The sequence below is a fragment of the Talaromyces proteolyticus genome (assembly GCF_021365285.1).
Source record: "Talaromyces proteolyticus strain PMI_201 chromosome Unknown BGW36scaffold_13, whole genome shotgun sequence".
In the NCBI taxonomy this organism is placed as follows: domain Eukaryota; kingdom Fungi; phylum Ascomycota; class Eurotiomycetes; order Eurotiales; family Trichocomaceae; genus Talaromyces; species Talaromyces proteolyticus.
This window is the reverse complement of record NW_025764289.1, coordinates 483,804-508,137: the sequence shown is the minus strand read 5'-3', so window position 1 is coordinate 508,137 and position 24,334 is coordinate 483,804. Positions and strand designations below refer to the sequence as shown.

Below are 24,334 nucleotides of genomic sequence, written 5' to 3'. Positions count from 1 at the left end.
GGATCTTTCATACATCTTCAATTTAATTAAATTATATACAATCTCTGGATCTTCGAATGGATACGTTCTTCATATATTCTGCGCAACAGCATACGTCCAATCCCACGCAAAGTCCGTCTCACTCAGCGTGATTACTCTATCCATCTGCGAAAACTGATTATCAAGCAACATATTCGACATCATGGTTAGCTCGTCATCGTTTGCGTTTCCGTTCAAGCCTAGCGCTATAGGGTTCTGTGCAGCTGTACTCGGACGTGCGACACGGTACGAATTGACCGAGTCGGAATACCCATTGCCGTGAATATTACCTGTAGGGACCCTATTGAAGGATGGACTTTCACCTAAAACGAAACCAGATTCATTCTCGGGAACAGACCCTCTGTCCTTTGCTGGAGACTTCCAAGATCTCAAACTGTGCTCTAGTGCCACAGATTCGTCCACGTTCGCTGCTTGTCCTCGAGACACAGCGGCATCTTGAGTGCCAGTCACTAGTTCGGAAAATGCATGTGTGCGCTTCCGAGATATATCCAAACCAGTTATAATATCATCGTGAAACAGATTGTTTGCCTCTAACTCCGGTTCATTGATACACTTTGAATGCAATGCTTCTAATAAAGCAGCATATCGACCCGCGATATCAAAGTCTTGATGCGTCTCGTTAGTTGTGACTACTGTGGATCTTTGTTTTGGGGATTGCAGATACCCCTGCCAACGACGCGACATGTATTTTAGACTCTTCAGAAGATCGAAGTATTCATTTACCAGGGGCGTAGCGTGGAACTTCCAATGTACTAACCAAGTCAGCTTGCACACTTACAGTGAAGTCAAAAATAAATTTTGAGGGGGCTAATATCACCCACCTAATAAAACTCTGGCTGCAATGAACACACAAAATGGAAACTGCGCAACGACAATATCCGATGCGCTGTGGGTGAGGAACTTTTGTGCTATGGAGGAGGTCTCAATCGCCGCGAGCTGGCATGTCTCAGCACTGCATGAACTCGGCAATCGGACAATATTACGCAGCTGATCGGGCGGATAAGCGATATGCTGATGTAACAATATCATGGACGTATTGTGTGTGACATGTGCCAGTGTCAAATTTGGATCCATCTTAACAATTGTCTCGTCGCGGGAGATGTTGGAGTCATTCCATTTACTGGGAAGGAGATATTTCCAGCTATAGCGATCAGTCTAAGTATGTTGGATCTGACTATCTGTGTTAGATTGCGGACAAGACGTACTGAACCAGTCTCAAGTCTAGCTCCTTAAACCTCATCAACCAACCGCTCACCTCCTGTCGATTAGAGAAATCAACCGGCTGTTGTAAAAAGAAGGTAGTAACTTGACACAACGACTCAGTCGCCTCAATGCGATACGCAAATGCTCCGACTTGCACAGATTCTGATGCTGGGGATGTATGGCTCCGAGACGACTCCGAGGACGAAGGTGATCGTGCTGCGGACATGTTATATGAGGAAATCGGATTTCCAATTTTGGCGGCTGACTTGTCCCAGATTCCAAAATATGGTGTTAGTGCACTTTCACCTCGAGCCCACATTTTGCCATCGCAGGGGAGACGCCGGCGGACGTCAGACGAAGTAAGACTCGTGCTCCACCTGTTTTTGATTTTGTTAATGTATATATCTTTTACACATCCAAGCGGTGCATCAATACCCTGCTATTGCCGAACATAACCTAGTATATGTTAGGAATATGAACATGTCAAATAGAAGTTGTCATATTAGTAGCACATACCGGTCTAGAATGAAGACATTCCAAAAAATGCGTCGCCGCTCCTCAGATTCAGTCCAGGTTTGCGCATCTTCTAGCAAGACAATGGGCCGAAGGAAAAGTGGCTTAGATTTCTCGTCCACCTCGATTGATAATTGTAGATATTCTACGGTGCGTGTGAGTGATCCAATAATTGGCGATGCGCCAGCCAGATCTCCGTAGCCCATCTGGGTATCGTTAATAAAAAGACAGAGCCTATTGAAGAGTTGAGAAGTAGAGAAATATACGCACGCGATCTGACGCAAGAATGATCAGAGCCTGCAGGCTCTCGATAGACATATCGAATATTGCCATCTTAATCATTGTATCTCGTGAAACACGAATGTGCATGTCTCTTTCCGCCTCATCCATCCCGATTTCTTGTATATTCATATGTCTAAGAGTTACACAAATCATACCATGCACAAGCACAAGCAACTTGTCGTCCGGCGTAAGATTCTCTAATCGTCTCTCGAAAGTTGGCTGATGCACGCATGGTAACCACGGATGAATTATGGAAAAGTATGTCTTGACTATCTTGCGCAATGTATCTTGTCCGGGTAGAGGAACTTCTCGTTCAACAGCTGCAGTACGGGTTGAGTCCTCTTTTCTCCGCTTCTTGGTCGCATGGCATGTAGAAGTCGCGCAGGCAGTTTCCGTACATTGCACGGATAGGTGTCTCTTTTTACAGTCCAGAGATGTTGCTTGTAATTGAGTGTTTTCTACTCCAGCTTTGGCGGAGTTAGCTACAAGTAAGGCTGCGTGATACACGCATCCTGCCATATCAGGAGTTGCATTATTCGGCACACCATTTAGTGTACGTTCACCATTTAGAAGAAGTCCTTCTAGAATAGCTAAAGAACATCAATTGTGTAATCTTCACTGCGAATAGAGCGTATACTAACAGATTCGTTGGCTAAGACTCTCCACGGCCCCGCTTCGAAGACCAGGTTTCTGCTTCTTGCGATCGTATATACATGGACATGCTTGAAATAATTATGAGCTTACAGATGAATGCTTCTAGTGGGAGGTGTTCACCTACAAAGTCGAGAGCACTGCGAACAGGCTGGAGCTTCGCGTGAGCATTTCAGCTTGCGTTTTCGACACGACTGGCACGCAGGGAACTCCTCAGGCTCATTTGGCCGGTCGCGATCAGTACCTTCTCCAATGGCTTCATCGCAGTTCTCACCCTGAGCCATTTTCTCTAAGTCTCTTGCTGAACCAACAGAAATGACCAAGGATTCGTTGACTGACGATAGACTGACTTTCGAAAGAAAATGTGGAGAAAAGTCCGGGGTAGCATCCTCTCGACGCCACAGCTCGCGCTGGTCGGTGGATTTTAAAAAAGCCGCCAATCGCCATCGAGCCTGTCTAGCGTCAAAATGCGAAGGCGAATTCTGGCCACTTGCCAGGAGCGGCTAGTTGATTGAATCACATTCAAGCTTCTAGTGAACTATAAATTGCGTATGGATGTGGAAGAGCAAAAGCTAAATTGTCAAATATTAAAGTTACATCAAATCCAGAGGATCATAAATTAATTATGAAATTGATAAATCACACCCATGGTGATGGTTGACAGTACAGACATTGAGAATCAATATCCTCGTCATTCATCTGGTTGATCTAGTCTGAAATGTCTAGGGCGCATAAGAAAGGGTGGTGACTTTTTGTATAGCCTAGAGGCTCCTCCACCCACCGCGCTAGGCTTATAAGAGACTACAAAGACGCTAGTAAATCAATCAGATATATAAGTCTTCTTTTGAACATTGTTCAAGATACAAATAACTTACCTCCAAACGTGCCTTATTCCCAGATTGAATATTGCCATTATCGGATGAAAATAGAATCCCTGCCAAGTCCTCTTTAGATCTTTGTACTTCCATTACACGCTTTGAGGGAGATATTAGCCTTTTTTCTGGTTCAAAATTCTTTCATAGTACTTCAAATTACTTACCTCTTCAAATGTGTCCTTGACATAAAACCGGATTGTTGTCACTTCATTCTTTTGGCCCAATCGGTGGATTCGAGCAAGTGCCTGCTCCTCGACTGTAGGGTTCCTGAATAGGCCATGGTTAGTATATTAACCGATTTCTACAAGAGAGATGTGAATTACCAATGGGGTTCCATGAGATAAGCATATGACGCCTCGGTTAGAGTTAAACTATATACTCTTTTAGGCCAGAAACTGCAAGGATGATATTGACACTCACCCGACTGCACCACAGGACAGCGTCAAAAGCAAAACAGAAATGGAAGGATCCCTCCGAAATCTGTCTAAGATATTTTTTCTCTCCTTCTGTGGAACTTTACCATCGTACCGAAGGCATTGGATTTGGGCCTTGTCAAGACCCGCCTCAACGACGTCCAAGGTCATTCTCCAGGTGGAGAACACGATACTAGATAGATACACCTCTTAGCAAATTGACTCGCTGACTAGACGTTTAGTATAACCGACCTTTTTGAGTCAAATGGCTGGCTCTTTAGTCTCCTTAATAAGGAAGTTACTTTGGAAGGAAGCCTGTTGAGCATCACGTCGCTGCCCGGAGTAGATTGGGCAGGCATAAGGATACCATCCTCTAATATGTCCCTGTTCAACGACACTGGGGCAAATGGATGAGGTGGACTATGTCCGCACAGAAAGTCTTTGGCACAATCTTCATGTGAACGCTGGACACAGTCTGGACAGACAAATTGCCAGCACTGGGAGAAAAGGGGGTTTGTTAGATGATTACTCGATCCACCAAAAAGCCTTTCCGTTATATCGAGCATTGACTTGCACAGTTGGCAAGTGATGGATGCGATTTCACACTGGAAATTAAATGTCTGTTGCGCGACACTACTCCAATCCGTAGCTTCGGATGGGTCATTGTTTTCTATTGCCCTGACGTCGTATCGAGAATTATAATGCATTCCCATGTCGCAAACCATGCGCAGCGCATTGATTTGCTGAATAATGTTGACAAATGCGAGGGATGGCAATCCCTCGGCTCCTTCATGCCTTACAGCTTCGACAAAATGGGCGATTGCCTTGCTTTTGATCTTTTCATACAATTCCCTCTCATCAGTTGTGAAATTTACCAAACATCGGAGATCTGTTCTTGTGGGGAGGTTAATTGTGGTCTTGGGTCTCCTGAGAATAAGACATCTGGATAATCTTTTAAGCCTCTCCATTGCCTTTTCCGATTCACCCGTTTTCCATAAATGGGTAATATCCGCATCGAAATGTTTGGCATCGCAATATGGATAGACGTCAAGGAATTTTAAAAGTGCAGCCAGGTCTCCAAGTCTATTTTGAATTGGGGTGCCCGTCACTGCCCATCGCCTGGATGCACGAATAGAGCAAACGGCTTTTGCCATTTGTGAGTTGCTGTTGCGAATAAAGTGTGCTATCCGAAGTAAGTATATTATCAATGTAGGAGAGAAATATCGAGTCTAGACTTGCCTTCGTCGAGAATCAAGCGCTTCCATTGAGTAGAGAACAAGATGGACGAGTCTGACTTGCTAGAATTCTTCCATTCGGTAGATATTGTATGGTAAGTAGTCAAGATTATGTTAAGCTTCTCTAGCTCAAAGACATCTACTAAGCGTGCCTTGCCATGGTGTCGATACCAAGCTAGACCACCTGGCACAACATGTCTAGTTTATTAAAAATCAGCCATGTAGGTAGCAGGGCTTTGAGTACTACTTACTGAGATAGTTGCTCCTCCCAGGTATCTAGAACTAACAGACACATTAGAGACTATGCCCGCTCGAGGGAGAATTGAAACTTACGGGCGGGTGGCACAACAATCAGCGTTGTCTTATTAGTTCCAAAATTGTAAGTCCTTTTATCAAGAGTTGCATTCCCTACGTTGTGTATTTGCAAATCCGAAGCAACAAGAGCAATCATGGTCAAAGTTTTCCCAAGGCCCATGGGATCCGCAATTATACCCCCAAAGAATTGCTTGGGCTCTTCGCGCTGATGATCGCCTGAGATCATATTGAGAAATCTAATATTTTCCCCTAATGTTAGAGCTGCAAAAAGGATTTTGATCGGTTGCATGAGTAAAGTGAATATGGCATACAATCGACCCTGGCCAGTCCTCTTCCAGCCCCAGAGGTCTCCACTACTTGAACCAAAAGCCCATCCTTGTTCTCGCCGTAGCATGAAGCTCAGTGCTTGTTTCTGGTGTCTTCAAATCAAGTTAGCGATAATTAGCCTAGTGCTTTATTTGTGCTTACCTTTCAAGTTGGGCATGTATTATTGAAGGCTGCGAAGCTTCAGGGAGATCTTCTTGTCGATCCATAATGTCAAGAAGCTCTGATTGATGGGGAATAGCTCGCACGTCAAAAGCCTCAAGGATATCAGTTTGCAACCTAAAAGTCATCGGACATGTCTCTATGTCCGTCGATGAAAGGCGATGCGGATTACAGTATGTCACGTTTAAATCGCAATTTAAAGGATCCTGTAGATAAATTTCGTAATCCTGAAAGAATGTTCCTAATTCTTCACATAGTTCCATTGGCCCATAGAGAGTAAAAGAAAGTATACAAGAAATTAGTCTAGGTATAACACTGCTGAGACTTTGTGCATCCATGTTTTTTTCATCCCAAGTGCAAGTGGCCTGGATTCGGATGGATGATTCGTCCAATATCGCTTGCAATAATTGTCTGTGCTGCGTTGAGACGGTTCCTTGTAATCTACCAATGGAAGGGCACGTAAAACTGTCGGCTGTTTCCAGACGTATAGGAACGGGAGAAGAGAATGGCCTGTCATTATGTGCAAGAGAGACCTCAAACTCTCCAGTGATTCCTGCAAACTGTGTTTGTTGAGCGTGAGCACGTCCCATGTTATCTTTTTCGGAATGTTGATAAACTAACCATACCAAAACAAACAGTAGTCTTTTTATTTTTGGCAGTTTCTCCGACATGTATATGATGTTCTTTATCAATGGAATTTGGAACTGGGACTGGAATCTCTGCTATAGTTCGGGACAGAGATAATAACGAAGCTTTGCTTGTGACCTCTATCGCGACCGGGTTGAAAGCGAACATTGATGAGGCCTGATGCTGGTGGGAAAGAGAATCATCCACTAAAGCAGGAGGCTCTTCAAACTCTTGCTGATTGTAGGCTTTATAATGCAGATCGCAGTTTGCAAATGCAATTGCTTCTCCTTGGACAGCTTCAGGTCGATGGTTTTGATTCACAGTAGCTGACGTGTGGTTCTCAAAGCCAGTAGGAAGTTCACCAAGCATCTTATTGGTTGAAGTCTCCTCGAAATTATTTTGGGGAAACGATGTAGAAAGGTAATGCTGATTGTGATAGTGTAAACTTTGCTGGATTGGATGGAAACCATGGACCGCACCAGTCCGCTGACTGGAGCCTTGAACACCATTAAGAAATCCGGTAGGAGGTATATGTTCAATATTCCCGACTGTATCAGCCGGATATAAATTGAATGAAATCGAATAATGTTCGGTCTCTTCATTGTTTTGCTTCTCATCTTCTACGATGATTCGACCTGCATGTTCCGACGCCACGATGGATGTTGGGTTCAGTAGTGATGCGACCGAAACGTCCAAACACCGCCGTTTATTGGGGGCCTGAGGTAGACCAAACTCCATATTCTGACAGGAAGTATGTGCTGTCTCTACTAGAATTTCATCAATTTAGAGACAATTGACTGGGTGTGGCGATAAACTATCATAGGAAGTTGTCGCATTGTTCCTTGCTCGTGATAATAGTTAAAGTCACGATAGCAAAATAAGCGGCTCCTCTACAGGCAGCGAGAAAAAGTTATGGTAATTTTCCAAAAAGAAAAGACAAAAAGAAAAAAGAAAAAAGAAAAGAAAAATGGCTTTTTTATGGTCTAAACTCGCAAGGCTGACACTCCGCGGCTGGTGAGGCGTAGCTGGTCTTTCATGGTTCAGGATTGGCTCATAATTGCAGCAGCTACAGGGATGGATGATGTATCTGCACAAGGCTAAGCCGGAATACGCTAGCATAGCCTCAAATCTCCTCCATTGTCACTTAAATTTCACTCACAGTGATGCCAAATAATTCTTTCACGTCGCCTATATCGACTTGAAAAATCTTGAAAGTCCTACGGTCGAAACAATACCTGCTTGTGTGAACGTTGGAATCCACTCGATCATTATCAAGTATGCCATTAAGAAGGGATCCCGCATTGGCTGCTGCTCAACGAATGGTTCGAGAAGCGTTTGAGGATCTAAACAAAGCCGTGTCACCAGCTGACTCGGGAGATTTCGAAACAACTACTCTGCAGAGCGTGCAGAATGCGGCACTAGAGATCGAGAATCAGCTCGCAGCAAGGCAGTCCTTGCGCAATATGCGTCGTCTCATGCCCCTATTCTCTGGATTAGGCCACTACGCAAAAACTATTGAAGTTCTCTGCAATGGAACACCTTACCTACCATGGATCTGGGCTCCGATCAAATTGATATTGAAGGTAAGTGTGCTACGCTACTTGATACTTTCAATTATAGCACATATTAATGTGTCTCCAATTTTTGCCTCGCTCACATGAATTTCATTCGTATCTAGATCTCCTCAGATTACGTGGAAGCCTTCGAGCAGATTGTTAAAGCTTATTCGCGAATAGGAGAATCCTTGACAAGATTTAAAGTCCTAAGTGAGACTTTCAGTCAAAATACCGAGTTCCAGCAGACCTTTGCAGTTTTTTACGTCGATATTCTGCAATTTCACAAAGAAGCCTACAAGTTTGTTCGAAGAAGCGGTAGGACGGGCACATTCTCGAGGAAAAGCATCTAATTGCTAATTCTTCAAATACAGGTTGGAGAATCTTCTTTCTAACTTCCTGGGGTCGTTTTCAACGAAGGTTTGACAGTATTCTTGAAGACCTAGCAAGACACGAGCAACAGATTGACAAAGAAGCCAACGCTTATAACATTTTCGAGGCAAGAAACATGAGAAAGGCTTTAGAGGAATGGAGGCAAGAAAACCTAGCTAAAGTCAAGCATGAGGAGGAAGAACAGACTGCTAGACAACTCGAGGCTATTTGCAGATGGTTAAAGAAAAATGAGACGGACCAATCACTCATCTTCGACCGAGCATCAACTGAAGGATCAAAACATCCTGGGACGTGTTCGTGGGTTACGAAAAATTCCAAAATATCGACGTGGCTTCGGAACGACCAGTCAGACGTGCCTTTTATTTGGCTCCAGGGCAACCCTGGAACTGGAAAGACTGTCATTGTTGGACAGTTAATTAAGTTTTTGAACAGTTCTCCTACGTCCTTTGTCGTGTCTCACTTTTGCACGTATTCGTATGCATCGTCGATCCAGTACGATGAGATTCTCAAATCCTTACTTTTTCAAATGCTTCTTGCGAATAGCGATGCGGTTGCGCATATATACGGAGTATATGTGGTTGAACGGAAACAAACTAGTATTTTACTTCTAGAGCAGCTTCTACAAACAGCTATAACCGCCTGGCTAGAGGATCGTGGTCACCAGCATACGTTACACATGCTTGTCGATGGACTGGATGAGGTGGACTCAGAGAAACAAAACCGCATCATCAATGTGATGAATCGAATACTGAAGGCTAGCCCATTACGTAGCGGAACCCTCAAGGTTCTTTTCTCTTCTAGAAGTTCTCAACTTCTCAATAGAGCGCTTAGAAAGAAACCAACCATTTCACTAAGTGATGAGAAGGATAGTCTAGAACTCGGAATCTGTGCCTACGCCGAACAGAGATTAAAGGCACAGACTCATCGTCTTTCCCAGCTTGGGCTTCAGGACGCTGACTTCGCAGATATCGGACAAAGTATAGCCAGACGAGCGGATGGTATGTATTCCAGTGAAACAAGTCTAATATTATGCTGATATTATTCCAAGGTATGTTTCTTTGGGCTCGTCTGGTCCTTGACTATCTCACACACAACATGTTCTATAACAATCGAGAAATTTGGGATGCAATTGAGACCCTACCCCGCAAACTGGCTGAGTTGTATGTTTATTAGTCTACCTCTTGATGAACCTAACTAAATTTACCTGCAGCTACGAGCGGGTGTTAGTTCAAATGATGACCAACTTTGATAGCCGATCTGTCGATCGAATGAGGAGCATATTCGGATGGATAGCATTTGCCAAGCGACCCCTTCGTAAATTCGAGTTAAGATCAGCGCTGTCCTTTGATGCTCGTGATCCCATGGCGAATGACCCTGTTCCCCACTACATTTTCGATATGGCTGTACCGCTTATTGAGGAGCGTCTTGACTCGACTCTCGCTTTTATACATGTTTCTGTCAAAGAGTAGGTTTATTCCGAAACATACGTGGAGATTTCAACGTTCTCATGGGATATTTAGTTATCTGGAAATGTCCGATAGCAAGTTGCCTATTGTCCGAGATAAAGCAATCTATAAACACGGCCTCGCATCTGCTACTTGCCTTGAGTCAGGGTTGAATGTTTTCAATCCAGGCTTTTCGGACTACGACCGTAACACTAGAGTATTGAAAGGCCTACACGGCTTTCATGTCTATGCCAACGAATATTGGATTGATTATGTCTTAGAGGCTCTTTCATCAACAGATCCGCAAATACGGCACTCTGATCTACTAGCGACGTTGGAAAGGCTTTCCAATAAATTAGCAAGCTTGGACATCTCATCTTATGCTACAAGTAAAGAGAGCCAGTTCACATCTTCAGGGGAACTCCTTGATTTAATTAAAGAGTATCCAGCATTATATAAGAATGCGAAAATTACGTTGCAAGCACGAGCTCGGAAGACCTTAGGTAGTATGACTGACCAAGAAGGTACCAGCTTGTTCTTTTGTTCTCATCTAAAACTTCCACTTAGAAGTCCAGTTCTGCTGACTCCAGCTTCTAGAGTATTTATCGGCTGAACTGCAACCGATTCAGGAACTTGGAGACGCCTTGAAGAACTATCAAGCAACTATTCGAGCTCTCCTCGTTCTACGCAACTTTCCTGCGATAACAACGGAGGAGCTAGAGCATTTTCAGCAAGAACATAGCATAAGCGCATTTACCTGTCGTTTACCCTCTTGTCCTCGAGCCACGGTGGGGTTTGAAAATAAGGAATCGCAGCTGAAACATGAGGCTACTCATGCACCATGTATCAAATGTTCCTTCCCTGGCTGCCAATACCCCTCATTTCGATCTGCACGGGCGTTGAAGAATCACGAGGTCAATTGCCATAATAGCGCAAGTGGCAGACAAAGAATACGCAAAGCGGATACTCTAGCCAGCCAGCAGACAACATCTGATCACGGTGAAGTTTCGAGGAAATACGGGCAAGATGCACCGCCTAATGAAAAGGATGCTTCCATGGTAGAAAGGGAGAAGAAATCTGACCTTCACAATGATCTATATGATGACCGGGGTAGCTACCTGGGCACTACATCTGTTAGGCCTTCGATTTCGAATATATGGGACTTGATTAATATTCCAAATATTGAATCTAGTTTGCCCGCCGATCAACACATTTCAATAGACAAAAGTACGATACCAAAAGTATTTCCCCACCCACCATATACAACTCAAGACAAAAATTATGTTACACAAGGGGGCAGCTTCCATAATGAGATGGAACACACCGTGACCAGGCGTCCAGGAATGTCTACTCCGCCATCTCCTCACAATGGCGGGCTTTTGAAACCACCTAACCCAGCATCGTTAAGTTCCTACATTGAGGCAAATTCCCTAGATATGATTACGAGAGATTGGCTCTCGTCGCCCCTAAATACATCACTGTTTCCGTGAGTTGCAACGGGTTTCGCCAATGGGCATCTCTAACTGGGGACTACGGCCTTCCATTCACTTCTGGTATCTGGTCTGAGGTGGAAGAAAGGCTGAGGTCATTGACATCAAGCGCGCCATGTACCTTATTATGGTCGTGGCGCTGTGGTTTATGTCATATAGATACAAAACGGTATGATAGACCTGATAACTTGGATATTCATCTGAGAACAGTTCACGGCCAGGTATTACTTCACGGCCAGGTATTACTTCACGGCCAGGTATTACTTCACGGCCAGGTATTACCAGCAGTTGCAGAGTTCTGGATACCGCCAAATAACATTTCTACATCAATTATATATTGTTCCTAAGGCTACCCCCACCTCCAATAATTCTGCAACAGAGGCGTAAATAAATCTTGAAAATTCTTAATATCCATGAGTCTATTTTTATTATAGATATTATCTTAAAGCGCAAGTTTTTAATATCTTAATATTGAATATATACAAAAGGTACCCTGCATCATGACTGACAGATGAGGTTGTGATGATATTATTCTTTGGTATTAAACTGAGTGTCAGCTTTCCTACGATCAAGACCCTGTATTCACTTACTTAACAGCGTCTTTGTGTGTCATGAAACGAACCGTTTGCACTCCATTCTATATTTCTCATTCTTTGGCGCAGAATCAATATCGTCCGAAATTGCATAGTGGATATACAAGTCGCTAGCTTTCAAGTTGGTCCAAAGTAAAAGCAATAATGCTAGAGCCCTCCCACCTGACCGAAGGGAGGGAAATGGCGTCAAGCCCTCTCGAGACGCACACACCAGGATCCGCCGCTGTCCACATGTGAAGCCGTACGTAATTTTATTCTAGAATTATGTGAATATGTATCTTTCAGGCCATACTAGCTCTCTCGAACCTTTGTTGTAAACTACACAAACGGCAAGCCAGACCCAGCCATCCTGCCAGACCCCAGACCCAACTTATCTATAACTTCGGAGGCTTGCTGTGCTGTACAACTATTCTGAAGGATTATATGTGTTTGCTGTCCAACCGTCAACTCCACAAGACTGAAAATCCATCCTCATCTTCAAACTAACGACACTAGTCCCAATGCGCACTAAACCAACAGATAAGATGCACCCGGGTAGGTGCATTATCGCCTTCAGCGGCCAGAGAGCGCCCGAATTTCCCATTAAACGCACTGGTATACAACCTGACCATGTATGCATCTGGTGGTGGCCATCTCGCGGCCAGGTCATGGCCTTCGATGACGCAGCACCAGTAGATTGACACCGTGAATCCTCCCATGAAACGCGAGCGGGTTTAAGATGCCGAGGATGAGGTCTGTAGACGCCTCTTGCTGCTCGGGGCAGGGTGGTATGATAGCAAAGAGCGGTATGACGTCCCTGCTGAGGTTATCTATGGCTTTGAAGATAACGAGCGACATGATAGAGTGCGTGCCGGCAACTAAGACGTAGAAGCGCTAGGTGAAGGTGGGATGGCCCAGCCACGGTAGTGGACTGTGGATAGCTGAATTCAATAACCCTGTCCTGGGGCCTTCAGGGTCTGATCCCAACATACCGACTACGGCTGGGCAAGTGCTCTTGGCAAGGAATATGGATGAGAGATGTGAGATTTTGAAGCGTTTGGGAGGGCGGTTCTTTGCACATCTAGAGAAATATGATGGTGCTGGGTGCTTGAGAGCATGGGAACAGAAGACTACAGGGGAAGTCGGAGCGCTTGTTGTCACGCGATATGTCGAGTGGTGATTTATAATATCTCTTTTCTCTTTTCTGTTTCAAACCTCTTAAATCCGCTCCTATTCAATCATCTGTATACAGTACAAAACCCATCTGATGTAGCATTCTCGACCATTGATCCTCTACAGTATGGAAACCCATATAAGACTGGGCAGAATCTGAACCGTAACATGCCAGGACTTAGAAAACTGATATAAATACAAAAAAATAAAAGATTAAATAAGATAGAGTATTTATTATGAAAATAATAATTTTAATCACCTACTTGCTTCTGGGGGAATGTACTGAAAATAAGGCAATCTTCTTACCTTTGGAGGGGGCTTAAAATCTTTAGAAATAGTGAATACCAAGGAATAATATATAAGTCACTAATTTTGAATAAATTACTCTTGATGACAAAGTATAATGTAAATTCGCATCTAAATAGATCTAGATAGATGAGGTCTTTGTAATTAGGACTTGTATCTCTAATCCAATTGAATTTACATATATTCCTAATTTGTTGCGAGCCCAAAGTTTGACTTTTTTTGATATTTTTTTGGAATATAGCTGCCTGGTACTGATCCAAGCTTATCCCATTTCAGCCCCCGACACAGAGTTAGGGGACAGTGACTAACGCTACAGGATTGTTGGCCCGTAGCACCAATACTTGTTGGTTACAAGGTCCACTCTCTTGCAGAGTTTACGCGGAACTAGATCACATTAGTCAAATTGATCAGCTTATATATGAACATAAATGTACGGAGTGGTGTGGGCTGTGCTAATATCGTTCGTGTAGTATACCAGTACTCACTGGATCCATTTGTATTTTGTGAATCTGTGCCAAACTGGCGTCCAATCGTTAAACATGCCGGCCTACAAGGCATGGAACTCATCGCTTTCCAAACAAGCTGTTCTTCTATTCTTCATCTTGGTTGTTTTAATATGGACCTTATTTTCAGTATCAGCCAAGAGAATAATTCCAACATACTCATCCGCACAATCGTTAATATCATCACCAAAGCCTCTTCCCCGATCAAAATACGCGTATGCCACAATCCTCACTGCCGACGGCGACGCCGAATTCCCAGATGTTCAGGGACCATATCTTCGCGCCGTCCGATTCCTCAACTATCAACTCCTCCACAACCCGCGAACACGCGGGAATAACACCGATGACCGCATCCCACTCCTCGTTTTAGTGACCTCGGATGTCCCTCAGAGATACTACGACATCCTCGCCCACGACGGAGCCACTGTCATCCCCGTACAAGCCCTCGGCCGTGACTGGATTCATCCCCAATGGGAGCGATGGAACGATGTCCTCACGAAGCTGAACCTGTGGCGACTCGTCGAATATGAAAAAATCATGTTTCTCGACGCCGACTCGATTATCTTCCGTCCCATTGACCATATCTTCACGGACCCGGCGACCGCGGTTCAGACAACACTGCCGTATTCAGAACTACCGAAGAATAGAACCATCAGTCCAGAGGAAGTAGAAGATGATGAAGAAAACGAAATTCCGCTTCCAGATACGTATATGCTTGCCGGGACGCATGATTCCTGGGCAGAATGGGCTCTGCAGCTAGATCCTGGTAACGAGTTCTATGCACGAGACAATTATATGAATGCGGGCTTCTTCGTCTGTGCGCCATCACAAACACTCTTTAATTACTATATTTCCCTTCTCGACATACCAGGCCGGTTTGATCCGTCATATCCAGAGCAGAATCTATTGAATAATGCGCATCGTACGGATGGCCAAATGCCGTGGACGAGTCTGGGGTCGATGTGGAATGAGAAAGGGGTTGATGAAGCTGCTTATCATAACGGGCTGAGGTCAATTCATCATAAATGGTGGCATCCCACCACTGACCCGGTCGTCAGAGAAAGGATTAAAATTGAGATGAATGAGATGAACAAATTTTATCGTGAGAGAGAGGTTGCAACATGGCCGAGGAAGGTCGAACAGAGCGCCTCAAGGTGATTTTTCTGTCATGTCGGATTTGTATACAGATGTATATATTCTATCTTGCATTTTCTTGTGTATATTATATAGATTTGTACCAGGCATATTTGCGATAATGCGATGATGAAATAACCACATTTTTGTCGACGAGGATATAGAAAAGGAGCACAATCCTTCTCATTGGCTGCCGCACAGAATGATATAACCGGTTCCGCGCGCACGTGACCGCGCGTCGCGAGCCAACAAACCAACGACCCTCGCGTTGCCACCAACCAGGAATACTGCATCAAATTTTGCCCGCCGCAAGATGCGATGACAATCACTCCCGGCCCTCGATGATTGTCAGTATCGATGGTAATCATCTATTCTAACCACTCTCTTTCTGTACAAACATATCGGGGTGGCCTCCAATGGCTGGCCCCAGCCTGAAGAAAACGACAACGACGCCGGCCGCGAAGAGGACTACACCCGCCAACAAACAAGGGTCCTCTGCCAAGAAGAACACGAGTATTCTAAGTTTCTTTCAGAAGACGGACGGCCCTCGGTCAACACAGGCACGTATAACACAATTCGGAGTCAAAGTACCGCGATCGAACAGTAATGGAGAAAACACTGCAACCAGATCGACATCGAGCGAAGATGCCCCATTTGAAGAATTATTTGTCGAGGACAAACGGCGCCCATACAAGAATCTGGTAGATATTAGAGAAAACTGGCGGTCAAATACCAAGCAGGCCTCACCAGAGAAGCCCAAATTATCCAACGAGGATCGATTGGGTAGTTCTGATAGCCAGAAGGAGAATGACGTCTCTAGATTCAATGAGAGTGGGGGGTCGTTAAAAAGACGGAAGTTTGACAGTTCACCACCGAGGAAAGAAAAAGAATATAAAGGCCCTTTCATCGACGAATCTGATAGCGAAGACGATATAGAGAATGAATGTTCCAACATTCCTCAACCTGAAGATACTCGATCGGTCAAACGTGCTACAGAAACAATCACAACTCGCGAACCTCCGCCATTGGTAAGAGAAAACACAAGCAACGTTGAACCAGGGGCAGTGGCCGATGACTTTGAAGATATAGAAGACGATGAACTAGAGTGTGAGGATTTTATGGAACGGCCTTGGACAGAGGGGGAGCTGGAAGATAGTATTGTGGACGACAACAGCGAAAAGCCAGACGACGACCCGGCCTGTCCAATCTGCCAGGCGAGTCTGGCGGGGCAGTCTGACTCGGTAAGTGACATATATTATTATTTGCTCTGTTCAGAGGTTAATTTAACTAGGAAGCGTCTGTGCATGTCAATGCATGTCTAGATGGCAACCCCCAACCACTTCCAGAGAAAAGTAAGCCTGCAACAGCTGGCTTGACTCGTCTGGAGAAAGCGGCCATTCCAAAACCCGCACAGCGAAATCCATTTGCTGCTGCTGCTACGGGGGTTGCTTCTGCTTTTACAAAGCTCATGGCCAGCAATGCAGAGGACTCGGCTTGGGCAGCGGCGGCCGCGAACGAAGTCACTTCCCGAGGAAAACAAGCGTATGAACGAACGTGTCCGTTCTATAAGATTCTTCCCGGATTTTCTATTACAGTCGATGCCTTCCGATATGGGGCAGTCGAAGGATGCGAGGCGTATTTTTTGAGTCATTTCCATAGTGACCACTATGGGGGGCTTACAAGTTCCTGGCGGCACGGTCCCATATATTGCAGTAAAGTGACAGGTAACCTTGTGCGACAACAAATCAAGGTCGATCCCAAATATATCGTTGATCTTGAATACGAAAAGAAGACGGAAGTCCCCGGGACTAAAAGGGTATATGTTACGATGATTACAGCCAATCATTGTCCTGGGAGCTCTCTTTTCTTGTTTGAAAAGGTCATGGATAGTGGCCGAGTTCATCGGATTTTGCATTGTGGTGATTTTCGCGCTTGTCCAGCCCATGTCCAGCATCCTTTACTACGACCAGATGTTGTGGATCAAGTTTCGGGCAAGTCTCGACAGCAACGAATCGATGTGTGCTATTTAGACACCACTTACCTGAATCCAAAGTATGCCTTTCCCGGTCAAGATGCAGTGATTTCAGCCTGTGCGGCTATGTGCGTCCAGCTCAATGATGAGAGCGGGAACGAGGACAAGGCTCTTAATGTTCATAAAATCGGACAAGGTACAGGTGGGATCAGCAAGTTTTTCCTTGATGGTACAAATGATTCGGAAGAGCACAAGAAGTCAGAACCGACAAATAGCGGCCGGCTGCTCGTGGTAATCGGGACATATAGCATTGGCAAAGAGCGTATATGTCTCGGTATTGCACGAGCTCTGAAATGTAAAATATACGCCCCCGCACAAAAGCAACGTATATGCGCCTGCCTCGAGGATCCCGAACTGTCATCTTTCCTCACTACTGATCCCCTCGAGGCGCAAATTCACATGCAAATTCTCTTCGAGATCCGCGCTGAGACACTGGCCGACTACCTCCAGTCTTTCAAGGGCCACTTCACCCGCGTCGTCGGATTCCGCCCAACCGGTTGGACATACCGGGCCCCTGGCGGTCGCCTTCTCGACAACCCGCCTGTCGCCAACGTCCTGCACTCGAACAATTGGAAGACGTCGTTCAGCGTGAAGGACCTGGTACCGCAGCGTGGCAGTACCAAGCAGGCCTCGTGCTTTGGGGTGCCGTACAGCGAGCACAGCTCCTTCCGCGAGCTAACGATGTTCTGCTGCGCGCTCCGCATTGGACGAGTCATCCCGACGGTCAACGTGGGCAACGCCAAGTCGCGAGAGAAGATGAAGGCGTGGTTCGATAGGTGGGAGGCAGAGAAGAAGAAATCGGGACTGTTGACTGTGCAGGGGGATACGTGGTAGACACAAGTTGCCCTCACTTGGCACCCATCATGTACATACATACTGCATACCCTTGACATAATCGAGCACATATCATGCGAATAGATACAATTCCAAATAGTGCAGATCACGTTGATCTTACTTGCTGTCATTATGTCGGCGCCGATTGGCTGATAACTCTGCGGGGAAACGCCGCCCGCACGCGCGGATGCAAAGTCGGCAAGTGTTTTGTCCTGGCAGCACATTGCAGCCCTCTTCGATCTCCCGACTGCGCGACCCGCGTGCGGTTATCCATTGTGCTTTGCCGGCGCTGCTCCATTATTTAATGGACGTGGAGGAGAGAGCAACCGTCTGCGTTGCAATGTTCTGTGATCATCATTCTGACTGACTGCTGACCGATCATGGCCCACTCCACACTCTTGTCGTGCCTGCTAACCCCTTACGCCGTCCCTGTGCTGCTGGCCGCATACTTCGTGCTACCCTATCTCTCGCAGGCGCACCTGTTCGCCATCCCCTCGCCCTTCCCTGCGGCCTTCACCAATCTGTGGCTGTTCTACCAGTGCCGCCGCGGGCGCCGCTTTACCGCCGTGCACCACGCCCACCAGAAGTACGGCAAGCTCGTGCGTATCCAGCCAAACCATGTCAGTGTCGCCGACGATGCCGCCATCCAGGTCATTTATGGCCATGGCAATGGGTTCTTGAAAACGTATTCCTCACTCTTTTCATTTCATAATACCATGCTCCTGCTAACAGCCCGGCAGTGAATACTACGATGCCTTCGTCTCCATCCGCCGTGGCCTGTTCAACACTCGAGACCGCAACGAGCACACCCGCAAACGCAAGACCGTCTCGCACACCTTCAGCGCCAAGTCGATCGGCCAATTCGAGCAGTACATCCACTCCAATATCGAGCTCTTCGTGAAGCAACTCAACACCATCTGCCAGAACCAGACGGACCCGCGGACCGGCTATGCATCGATCGACGCCTTGAACTGGTTCAATTATCTCGCGTTTGACATCATCGGTGACCTGGCCTTCGGTGCTCCGTTTGGCATGCTGGCCAAGGGAAAGGACTTTGCAGAGGTGCGCAAGACCCCGGACTCCCCACCTACGTATGCGCCGGCCATCGAGGTGCTCAATCGTCGAGGCGAGGTGTCGGCGACACTGGGCTGCTTGCCGTGGTTGAAGCCATATGCATCGTATCTCCCAGACTCCTTCTTCAGTAAAGGTCTCGAGGCTGTTAGCAATCTGGCAGGTATTGCCATTGCACGCGTCAATGAGCGTCTAAAGCCTGAAGCTCTGGAGAACAACACTCGTGTGGACTTGCTTGCTCGATTGATGGAGGGTAAAGACGAGACAGGCGCAACCATGGGCCGCGAAGAGCTCACTGCGGAAGCACTCACCCAGCTCATTGCCGGCAGCGACACCACTTCGAACACCTCCTGCGCCATGCTGTACTGGGTGCTTCGGACCCCGGGTGTCGTGCAGAAGCTACAGAAGGCTATTGATGATGCTGTACCGGCTGGGATAGATGTGCCGACGCACGCCATGCTCAAGGACATTCCTTAGTAAGTCTCCCTTACTTGAAAAAAAAAAAAATCAAGAACGATGCTGACAATCACAGCATCCAATACGTTCTCCAGGAAACAATGCGCATCCACAGCACCTCCTCTCTTGGTCTGCCCCGTCAAATCCCATTCAGCGGCTCCCCGATCGAGATCTGCGGACACACCTTCAAACCCGGCGACATCATCTCCGTACCGGCCTACACAATCCACCACTCCGCGGAAATCTGGGGACCGGACGTCGAAGCCTTTGTCCCCGAGCGTTGGGCTCCCGAACGGTTAACCACCCGTCAAAAGGCCGCTTTCATCCCGTTTTCCACCGGTCCTAGGTCATGTGTGGGTAGGAATGTGGCAGAGATGGAGTTAACCAATATCGTGGGCACGGTGTTCCGGAACTTTGAGTTTGTGATTGAACAAAAGCATGCGATGGAGACGCGTGAGGGGTTCTTGAGGAAGCCATTGGGGTTGAATGTCGGCGTGAAGCGGAGACAGCATGCATAATTTCACCTTTTTATCCCCTCTCTTATTTAGTCGGAGTTCGAGTATACTTCGTCAAAATTGAGATTGGCGGTGTTTTGTTCAAATATGATTATTACGGCCTGTACATAGTTTTTATGTTCTGTAATGATTATGACGCGACTCAAAAGTGTAGCCAGCTGGTGGTTAATCCGACCAGCTTATTTCAACCTCATCCACGTCCAGCTAATAGACCTAATCTATTGAATAATAATTCGTAATACCCAGGAACTATCCATGAAAAAGTATCAATAACCTACTTCGACGAACCAGTTGGACCTTGAGTTGCAAAAAATGTGGACATCCATCTACGCCAGAGAAAACGCGCGAAATTTCTCTAGACTCTCGTTGTTCAAGATAACATGGAAATAAATTTGTTATATGCCTTATTTATCTGCCCAGCGCGAGGTTGGAGAGTAATCCTCGGTGGTATTCGGATTGAATACGTCGCTGGGAAACCATATGGCAAGATTTTGATTATTGATGGAAAAGAAGAAGAAAAAAAAACAAGGGAAGAAAAAGCGAGTGGGTGGGTTATATTAAAATACCGGGCGTTTTGGTATGGTAATCCGGCTAAATAAGGGTGGAAAGATGGGGTGGATGGATGTATTGTAGTATTGAAAACGGAGGAGATTCGCGCTGGTAATTTATCTCTGCGATTCTCATCTAGTGTCTGTTGAGATGAATTGGCTCGATCTTTATCTATCGATTGAATAGGTTTTAAATTAGTGTAATGTAGGATGGAATGATGTACAAGTATATATGTCTGCTATACATTAGCTAAATTCTACATTATAGATTATTTCTATATGATAACATCACTTAATATAAGGCGAGAAAGATATCTAATTTTTAATTATGAACAAGCATTAGGGTTAATTAGCTAGCCAGCTAGGAGATTGTTTTATTTCTTCGCTTTCTTCGCAAAACTAAGAGTGCTATGCGCAATATGTTATCTCAATCTTACAAAAAGATTTCCTGTTACTATAGTGCTAATTTACTATCACTTACAATGGTGAATATTCGTTGCCGAGGGTTTTTCTGGTTGTCATCCCCATCTGTTTGCTGTGCTACCTCGACTGCGGGGTAGGTTGCGATAAGTTCTGCTACGTGAATTAATCAATACTCAGTTGGACCGATGCTAACTTGCAGAGTGTTTATGAATGTTCTTGCGTTGGTCCACAACTATCGCTTCCTCCAAATTGGTATTCTAGGAATGAGCCTTTGTAGGGCTAAAGCTATATCAGCTAAATACAAGGAAATGGGAGTTGTTAAAGAGATGAAACAGATTGAAATATCCTGTACAGAATGTGTTTCTCAGCCTTTTTTTGGCAAGACATGAACGATATTACTAGCTTAGGTAGCCAATGCATATATGGGTCAGAGGGAGATGCCTCCCATGGAGTCTTTCGTTTGGAGTCCGTTGTTTGTGGGGTGTGATCCTTGGCCACATCACTTGATATCCCAGAACAGCTAGAAAGTTAATGGCCAAATTGGATTGTTATCGGAGAGCCAGTCCATGTCGATGTTTATATCGTATACCATCCTATCAAGGAGCAGTCTGTTACCCGCTGTGGAGTCCGGAGAGGGCATGTCGAGGCCTGACTTCTCCAACACATCTACATCAGTTTCGCAGGTCTCACCGATGTTAGTACGAGTGGTATCGAACTGATCGAGGTTAGGATGGAGGTTATCGGACTGAGACCTGTCGAAATTCACTCCTTCTAGGATAACTTCCAGTCTTGCATATGCGGATTTCGCGCTGCGGAAACTTCCACTATGCGCTTGCAGAACTTTTCGGTAATGAGAGACACTTTTCTTCCAGAAGTCTATATGTTCTCTATCCGGTGACAAGCGTATCATGCTGACCATGAAAGTTCCACAAATGGTGAGATTGAGTGAAGAAACTGAATTCCGAACATGTTAGCAGGAAAATAACGCCTGCATTCCGTGGATTTTACATACAAGACCACCAGAACACGTTTGCTCTACTCAAGGAAAGATTTTCCACGAGGGTACTAACTCTCGACGTGATATCGGCCGCGCGGTCCAAAAAGGACGAGGTCGAGAACATTCTTCGGTATAGCTTCGGATAGACTGCTCGACAAAGCATGACCTCAACAGTGTAATACGCTAGTTCTAGAGATCCTTCAAAATTCGTCAATAAAAGCTCCAGGGACAAGGCCCAGGCCATTCTTACCTGTGACGTCCGGAAATGAATTTCGTTTCAGCAGGGGTTCGAGAAACGTTGTCCGCCAATCAAAAAGAGCAGTACTAATAGGCTCCGCTATACTGAGGATTAGCTCTGCTGGTTTCTCCCTCAAGAACTCGACGGCTTTTATGGTATATAGCGTCTTCAGTAAATCGGAGAGGATAACGGAGAGCGTAGTCATTGCGATGAAGCAGTCAACCCCTATCGGCTGTGTAAGACTTGCACCTTCATCTACCAAGGAAGTAGCATCCGGCGCCGGAAAGTCTGATATCGACAGCATAGAGACGTTGCATTGGTCTTCGTCGATATGACTTGGTCGGCCAAGGGTCATCGCTGACCTCCATGAACTTAGCAAAAGCAGTCCAAACATACTAGGTTCACAAAGCACACCACTTATCAATGATATAAATCGCCCACCATAATCGCTTCCTTCGTCGCTTTTCAGGGTTTGGGATATTCCAATTTGAAGGGTCAACGTTTAGACCAAGTTCTTGGCTTAGACCAACAAGCTATTCAAGAGAAACTGGTCAGCAGATGTAGTCCATACAAGGATCCACTGTACCCACGCTTCCGACTTCTGGCCACAGACCGGATAAATTTGGGCCGCTGGGTAATTTAGCTACCTGACCACAAATATGTTTAGTGCAATAGATCGCAACATACCTGCTCATGTAGTTTTGTCTTTGGGAAAAGAGGATTGCTGCTTCTATGGTCTCTAACTGAGGTTTCTGGGTAACTAGGTGACGCGTTTGAATATATGAGTCCATCAAAATTTTCGAACTAATTTCCCGAGCATCAGGACAATAGGGATGCCCTAGCAAGTACATAGACACTCTAAGAGAGGGGTTTAAGTCGTGGGACAGGCAATGGTCGCGGTCTAGTAGCGGAAAGGCGGCATGGACACAGTCAAAGAATGCAGCTATTAGAGCTTCTCTCGTCACCCGGACAGTTTCTTCGACGCACCTCCAAAGGTCGTCAGGAGGATCAGCAGTCGGACGCAGATTTCGGAGCGACTAGCACCACCAGGTCAACATAATTGCATGATTCCCTGCGGAATTCTCACTAACAGTGAAATAAATTGGCATAATAGGGTCGTGGCCAATTTCCCGCGAGCACCATTCAATGCCATCACGATTCTTTATCAGCCGGCACTGATTATTTGCAAGGATAAATGGATCCCAATCTCCACTTAGTCCAACATATTGAGCTGCTTCGATTGAGCCCTCACATCCGCTTTGACTTCTCGCCATACTTGCAGCAACAGCACTGCCAGGTGATAAAGGGCCTAATTCCAACTTCTGAGCAGTGTCAGAATTGCTGTCGAGCGAATCCACTGCTTCGACCGAACGTGATACATGATGTCGTACTAGAGGGTTCGAGACGAAAGTGCAGCGGACGCCGCGCTTCCTGCAAAGCACGCAGTCACCTACGATGTCACGGACGCAACGCGCTTTCCTCTGACGACAATAGTCGCAGGGCTTCTGCTTTCTCGATCGATACTGCCGGATCAGCTGCGTGTTTCCTTGCCTCCTTTCGGACGGCGTTGCTTGCATTTTGTCTGCTGGTTAGCAGTATATTCGCTTGGAAACCGTAGGTCGCAAATCAGATCAAGATGGCTTATCACCTTCTAAGTGGATGATAACAAAGTCTATTTGCAAATGCCCCACGAAGCATTACCTAATATGGCCCAAAGATAAGTTCAACCAAGGTAATACATACAGGCATATAGGTAAATAATGTACGGTCCCTTTAGAGCTAAAACAGTATAACGAAATGACTTGTCGAACTTTGTGGCGAATTAGTGCACTTTTTAAGTAACAAATTGAAATTGGAAGCAAATTTCATTCAATTAGGAATACAAGCCTATGTTTTTTATAACTTAGCTATCTAGATTATTCTGTTAATAAAATTCAAAAATTTATTTATATAATTTATAAGATATATGATTTCTTATTTAATTTAAATATATAATAGAATTTATTAAAAAT

At 45.5% G+C, this 24,334-nt stretch overlaps 7 protein-coding genes across 7 annotated transcripts; 4 read left to right on the top strand and 3 right to left on the bottom strand.

Annotated features, from left to right (window-relative positions):
• Positions 1-69: 69 nt before the first annotated feature.
• On the bottom strand, positions 70-2,972 carry BGW36DRAFT_364194 (fungal-specific transcription factor domain-containing protein; the record flags this gene model as incomplete). The annotated part of the gene is made up of 7 exons (XM_046214533.1): positions 70-791; positions 861-1,180; positions 1,245-1,619; positions 1,678-1,698; positions 1,759-1,961; positions 2,026-2,627; positions 2,816-2,972. The coding sequence occupies 7 exons, from the start codon at positions 2,970-2,972 to the stop codon at positions 70-72; spliced, it is 2,400 nt and encodes a 799-aa protein (XP_046066822.1).
• Positions 2,973-3,294: 322 nt separating this feature from the next.
• On the bottom strand, positions 3,295-7,560 carry BGW36DRAFT_420143 (SNF2 family N-terminal domain-containing protein). The gene is made up of 12 exons (XM_046219488.1): positions 6,634-7,560; positions 5,995-6,572; positions 5,838-5,945; positions 5,545-5,762; positions 5,463-5,493; positions 5,216-5,409; positions 4,229-5,159; positions 3,984-4,169; positions 3,887-3,934; positions 3,728-3,830; positions 3,564-3,662; positions 3,295-3,500 (listed from the first exon to the last, which is right to left on the bottom strand). Exons 1-12 carry the CDS (start codon positions 7,375-7,377, stop codon positions 3,480-3,482), a joined length of 3,261 nt encoding a protein of 1,086 aa, XP_046066821.1. The 5' UTR covers positions 7,378-7,560; the 3' UTR covers positions 3,295-3,479.
• A 273-nt stretch (positions 7,561-7,833) lies between these two features.
• BGW36DRAFT_389083 (NACHT domain protein) lies at positions 7,834-11,590 on the top strand. Its single transcript, XM_046217295.1, has 7 exons — positions 7,834-8,222; positions 8,318-8,510; positions 8,567-9,583; positions 9,634-9,745; positions 9,796-10,050; positions 10,106-10,554; positions 10,628-11,590. Exons 1-7 carry the CDS (start codon positions 7,917-7,919, stop codon positions 11,518-11,520), a joined length of 3,225 nt encoding a protein of 1,074 aa, XP_046066820.1. The 5' UTR covers positions 7,834-7,916; the 3' UTR covers positions 11,521-11,590.
• Positions 11,591-13,915: 2,325 nt separating this feature from the next.
• On the top strand, positions 13,916-15,470 carry BGW36DRAFT_58129 (nucleotide-diphospho-sugar transferase). The gene has a single exon (XM_046222441.1). It carries the CDS (start codon positions 14,111-14,113, stop codon positions 15,230-15,232), a length of 1,122 nt encoding a protein of 373 aa, XP_046066819.1. The 5' UTR covers positions 13,916-14,110; the 3' UTR covers positions 15,233-15,470.
• Positions 15,471-15,624: 154 nt separating this feature from the next.
• Positions 15,625-18,074, top strand: BGW36DRAFT_364190 (DNA repair metallo-beta-lactamase-domain-containing protein; the record flags this gene model as incomplete). The annotated part of the gene is made up of 2 exons (XM_046214532.1): positions 15,625-16,449; positions 16,500-18,074. The coding sequence occupies 2 exons, from the start codon at positions 15,625-15,627 to the stop codon at positions 18,072-18,074; spliced, it is 2,400 nt and encodes a 799-aa protein (XP_046066818.1).
• A 229-nt stretch (positions 18,075-18,303) lies between these two features.
• On the top strand, positions 18,304-20,612 carry BGW36DRAFT_350085 (putative cytochrome P450 benzoate 4-monooxygenase). Its single transcript, XM_046213311.1, has 3 exons — positions 18,304-18,759; positions 18,815-19,621; positions 19,678-20,612. Exons 1-3 carry the CDS (start codon positions 18,455-18,457, stop codon positions 20,117-20,119), a joined length of 1,554 nt encoding a protein of 517 aa, XP_046066817.1. The 5' UTR covers positions 18,304-18,454; the 3' UTR covers positions 20,120-20,612.
• Positions 20,613-21,311: 699 nt separating this feature from the next.
• Positions 21,312-24,110, bottom strand: BGW36DRAFT_328494 (fungal-specific transcription factor domain-containing protein). The gene is made up of 7 exons (XM_046212773.1): positions 23,414-24,110; positions 23,010-23,359; positions 22,913-22,952; positions 22,737-22,855; positions 22,335-22,684; positions 22,100-22,282; positions 21,312-22,041 (listed from the first exon to the last, which is right to left on the bottom strand). Exons 1-7 carry the CDS (start codon positions 23,897-23,899, stop codon positions 21,608-21,610), a joined length of 1,962 nt encoding a protein of 653 aa, XP_046066816.1. The 5' UTR covers positions 23,900-24,110; the 3' UTR covers positions 21,312-21,607.
• Between the last annotated feature and the right edge of the window lie 224 nt (positions 24,111-24,334).